We start from the raw sequence: 4,827 nt of genomic DNA, 5'->3' as shown, positions 1-4,827 counted from the left end.
TGGAAAAAAACAGTAAAACCCTCTGACCTAGTAAATTCTATTTGTGTTAACATACTCTGTGCACTGCTGTTGCTGTTGTTGTTACTTCCCTTATAAGTAAATTCTCTCTCAATAAGAATTTATCCTAGCACGTCTTCTTACTCTAACACATGTATGACATTTGCTTTCACCTTGATGTGATGTGTGTTGCAGCACCAACAGTACCATTTTTAACGTGATTATGTTGAGCTACACGGGGTCACAGCAACCCACTGTGCTACTTGAAGCAATACAAAGGAGTCACGTGTCATAGTTAAAAAAATATTTATTGAAATCGTATAAAAATAGTTTCTAACATAATTTACAATTCTAATTTGAATGGATGAAAAAACAATCCAAGCTGCAATCATGAAACCAGAAGTTTTCTCATTCTCTCACACACACACACACACACACACACACAAATACATTCATACACTCTTACACACAAACATCCAACATTCAGAATCCATTTGCTCCCACAGCAGACAACAGCGACCAGTTACACAAAACCAGTTAGCATCAGTAGACGTTCATGTTCAGATACATTAAGATGGAAGTGCTTTCGGGGACTATTTACACGTTATTTACAGGACATACACAAACATACACACACACATCTGCTCTTTTTTCTTTCTTTTTTTTAAATTTCAAGCCATAAATATGGTCAGAAAAGATTCATCTCGTCTTTGTTTGTCTCTTTAAATAATCTGTGGGCCCTTCAGTGACTGTGGAATGAAATACACACAAACAGCCGAAATTCTCTCATAAATAAATAAATAAATTCTGAGCTCATTGAGTGTGAGAAAGAAGTCACAACAATAATAAATATCATCATTATTTACAATTCTCCCCACCAAATTTTAAGACTTGTGTGAGGCACTGTTTAAACATAAAATAAAAAAAAATTGAAGTGAAGAGCAGAGGATGTTGTATTTCGGTATGGTTTGCATTGTGGCGTGCATTCAGGTGGATGTGAACGAGCGGTTGCCTAGGCCTCATGTTTGTATACAACATGAGAAGAAGAGGAAGCGGAGGTTGTAGAGTAGAGGTGGATGCTGTAGTAAAGAGAGTGAGGTAAGTCCAGTGTTTCCTTTATGATGTGTTTGCACAGGTTGCTGCCAGAGGTATGAGGTTGTCTGGTTGCCGATGACATTGGAGTAGTAGAAGTTGTGATAGTAGTGGTTGTAGATGGCATAGGCTTTACTGATCTAGGCCCATGAGAGAAAAAAACAGCAATAAACAATATAAAGCCTTGTACAGAGTAAGGAGCAGAAAGGTCTCGGAGAAGAAGAGCCTTCTCTGCTTTCACAAATTCAAGTATTTTCAGGGTCCCCCAACAATCTCACAGAAGGCACTTTTTGAAAACTGCGCTCCTCGTCGCCAACACCCCTGCTCTTCCGACTCTGCTGTGACACAGAGAGTACAGGGAGGGAGCAGAATACAGTGCAGCGAGAGGTTACATAACGCAGACTGTCTGCTTATCATTCAGCAGAACAGCGAGCTTGTGTACTGTATTTGCAGGTGTCCGTGCATACAGAGCATGCCCCCTACAGACTGATAAACACCCGTTGTCTAGATCCAGCGAGGATGTTGTTGTGACACCGACGTGGGTCAACAGCTGGGGAAATCAAGTAGTTGGGGTGGTGAGGGCGGAGAGGGTCTGGCCTGCCAGGCTGAAACCGAGGTGTGATAGTTTTGTCGTGACCTCGGTCTCCTCTGTGTTTAGTCCTTTACACCTTGCTCTCACTTGTGTCGGGACCGCCGGCCTGTGCGCTGCCCTCCCCTCCTCTCTGCTTCAAGTCTGTTACATAAGTCTTTATTAATAGTCTCTTATGTCAGTGCAGTCCAGTTCGGACCCAGCAGCCCAGAGCGAACTGTTCGTCTCCATCACTGAGCCACGGCCACAGGGGTGGGTGTGAAGGCTGTGGGCTCATGGCTGATGCTGTGCAGCCTGATCTCTGTGGTCGTCTTCTCCGTCTGCACTGTGGATGGGATTAAAGAGGAGGGTGTGCTCTGCATCCACGAGTGATTGATGATGTCCTCGAAGGATGGACGGTCGGCTGGCCGCAGAGACAGACACCACTTGATCAGCTGCTGGCATTCTGGTGGAGGAGGGGGAGGAGAACCAATAAGTCTGGAGCAATAAACTGAGCATGAAATATTACACACCTGTCACCCAGAAGCTACAGCATGCATTGCCATGTGAATTTACCTGTGGAGATTCTCCTCCGGAAGAGGACCTGCCCCCTTGTGATCTCCTCATCGTGCTCAAACGGAATGTCCCCACACACCATGTCATACAGCAAGACACCCAGGGACCAAACTGTGGCAGAGCGTCCATGATAGCGATGATATTTGATCCACTCTGGCGGGCTGTACACTCTTGTGCCTGTCAGGTGGGAGGGAAGAAAAAGAATATCTTTAAAAACTGCATCCATGTTTAATAACAATGCACAAATGAACACAACTATCAGATATATCTTCCATTTGTTATTGTACTATGCAGTCAAACTGAAAATGAAAGCACTGCAGGCGGGGCGAAGCGATTAACAGAGTTCAGTTTTATCAGCTGAGCTGTTTCCGAGGCTATTATCTGGGCTCAGGTGCCAGGGAGCGTGACAGGCAGTGTGTGTGTGTGAGAGAGGAGTGTGTGTGTGTGGGAGGGGGAGCGGACATGTGACTTTGTTTACAAACTTTGAGTTGTAAAAATGCAGCTTCCCTCCCATAGGGGGCACCAAAGCAACGGCAATGCTGCTCAGCCAGTATTAATAGGCTGCTGTGTGTATGTGTGTGTGGAGGGGGGGTGTTAGAGATGACACAACCTAGGAATTCCTGCTGGGGTGTGTGGGCACAAATCATAAGACTGAAGAGGTTCACCTGGCTATTCATGTGGCTATGACGCTAAAAATCCCCCCCCCCCCCCCCCCCCATTGAAATAACAGATTATAACACATCAGCGCCTGTTTTGAGCATCGATGACTCACCATCAAAGTCTGTGTATATGGTGTCCTTCAGCAGGGCTCCGGACCCGAAGTCGATGAGCTTCATCTCCCCGGTGCGGAGGTCGATGAGTATATTCTCGTCCTTGATGTCCCGGTGCACTACGCCGCAGCTGTGGCAGTGCCGCACAGCCTCCAGCACCTGGCGGAAAAAGCTTCGCGCCAGCTCCTCCGGTAAGGCACCTTTCTCCGTGATGAAGTCGAACAGGTCCTTGACGTTTTCGGGCCTCTCCATCACGATGATGAAGCTGTCCGGCCGCTCAAACCAGTCCAGCATTTTGATAACGCCACGGAAGCCTGTCCCGACTTTCTTTAACAGCACGATCTCCATTGGGACCCGGGAGCCATTCTGGAGACACCATGATAAATATTAGCTTTTATTACATAAATACAAGCTCAAATAATGCCCAAATACTTTCAAAAATCCAATGTTTACTTGATATAGTTATGAGTATAAATGGTTTCTTACCAGGTCCCCCCACTCGGAGATTCTGTCCTTGGCCACATGTTTGACAGCAACCTAGCAAAGCAAAGGCGACACCGCGTCAAATGACATGTACAATAAAATACAAAGCAGCTGCTTCAACATGCAACGTGTCCTATAATAATAATAATAACACATAAAGTATACTAACCGGAGCTCCGTCGGATATCCTCGTCCCGGAGTACACGGTGCCGAAGCCGCCGCTGCCCAGCACCGCGCCGACCTGATACAGCTTCTCGAAAGGCTCCCTCTCCTTCACTGTGAGACACATAAACACAGCCGGTAAATACGGGAAACTCACTAAGCTAGTCCCTCTGTACACACCGGCTCATATAGCACAGCAAATACAGGCAGTGTGAAGATATCTGAACATAATAATCTGGTTATTAAATGTAATAAAGCTTTAAATGAGCCGCCGTCCTTGAGACATTAGCAAGTAGTAGCATGTGCGGACGGAGGCACGATAAGCGGGCTGCCAGCCATTGCTGCAGCCCCGTCCTCCATGACGACACGGTGGAAAAAGGGCGTCTAACCTTGATGAACTTGGAGCTGGATCTTCGCCGGCATGTCTACAGTGGAGATGTGGGCCAGAGAATTGAGCTTGGACAGCAGCATTCCTTTGGGTGTGTATATATCCACCACAGGCAGGCGACGAGACGACGAGGACGTGTTCTTCGTTTTTGTTGTTTTGGTTTATAATGGCAGTTTTTTATCCCGTTAGTGCGACTCTCCCGTCTCCAGCGAAGAGCTTAAAGTCCACGTAGCAGGAACAAAAATACGGTAAGAATCCTCTCATCCGGATAGAAGAGACCACGGATATTCCCCCGCAATGTTTTGTAAACAGTTAAGCAATATAAACAGAGAGAGGACGGCGGTGCAGGGCAATACCTCTGTCAGACACCGGCTCTAGGAAACAACGAGTAATGTGGGGGAGGACGGTTATAAGGCAGTAGTAAGGGGCGGGGCAGCGCGGTCTGACGTCTGCGTTTCACCGCCTCCTTCCGCTCTCTGCACCAATAGGAGCGCAGATACGCGCTCCAAACGCACGTCAATCACCGGATGAAAATAAGCCAACCTCATAACCGGCTGAGCCAGACACAGACGTGGCGGGAATAAAAACGCGCTAAAAAGGGGGGAGACAAAGTAGTAATTATGAATTCAAGTTGGAGGGAAATGCAAATTCAAAGCCAAGTGCCTCCCCCTCTGTTTCCTCTCTTCGCGGGAAACTGACTCAGGGAAGAGAAGATTTGATCAGACTATTATTAATAGGCTGCACATAACTGGAAGAGTGCATCAAGTTACTGAAAGTGGATGCACAGCTAT

At 46.8% G+C, this 4,827-nt stretch overlaps 1 protein-coding gene across 1 annotated transcript; it reads right to left on the bottom strand.

Annotated features, from left to right (window-relative positions):
• Nucleotides 1–286: 286 nt before the first annotated feature.
• On the bottom strand, nucleotides 287–4,422 carry pim1 (Pim-1 proto-oncogene, serine/threonine kinase). Its single transcript, XM_033629861.2, has 6 exons — nucleotides 4,038–4,422; nucleotides 3,656–3,762; nucleotides 3,490–3,540; nucleotides 3,006–3,369; nucleotides 2,234–2,410; nucleotides 287–2,123 (listed from the first exon to the last, which is right to left on the bottom strand). The coding sequence occupies exons 1-6, from the start codon at nucleotides 4,117–4,119 to the stop codon at nucleotides 1,909–1,911; spliced, it is 996 nt and encodes a 331-aa protein (XP_033485752.1). The 5' UTR covers nucleotides 4,120–4,422; the 3' UTR covers nucleotides 287–1,908.
• Nucleotides 4,423–4,827: the final 405 nt, after the last annotated feature.

The sequence above is a fragment of the Epinephelus lanceolatus genome, chromosome 8, assembly GCF_041903045.1.
Source record: "Epinephelus lanceolatus isolate andai-2023 chromosome 8, ASM4190304v1, whole genome shotgun sequence".
Taxonomy (NCBI): domain Eukaryota; kingdom Metazoa; phylum Chordata; class Actinopteri; order Perciformes; family Serranidae; genus Epinephelus; species Epinephelus lanceolatus.
The sequence above is the reverse complement of the archived record's forward strand: the minus strand, read 5'-3'. Positions and strand labels throughout refer to the sequence as shown.

Excerpts from the sequence above, each read along its gene's own strand:
- pim1 (XM_033629861.2), bottom strand. The coding sequence starts at position 4,119 with ATGCTGCTGTCCAAGCTCAATTCTCTGGCCCACATCTCCACTGTAGAC. Across the intron at positions 3,763-4,037 it reads CCAGCTCCAAGTTCATCAAG|TGAAGGAGAGGGAGCCTTTC; the intron begins GTTAGACGCCCT and ends TGTGTCTCACAG. Across the intron at positions 3,541-3,655 it reads GGATATCCGACGGAGCTCCG|GTTGCTGTCAAACATGTGGC; the intron begins GTTAGTATACTT and ends TTGCTTTGCTAG.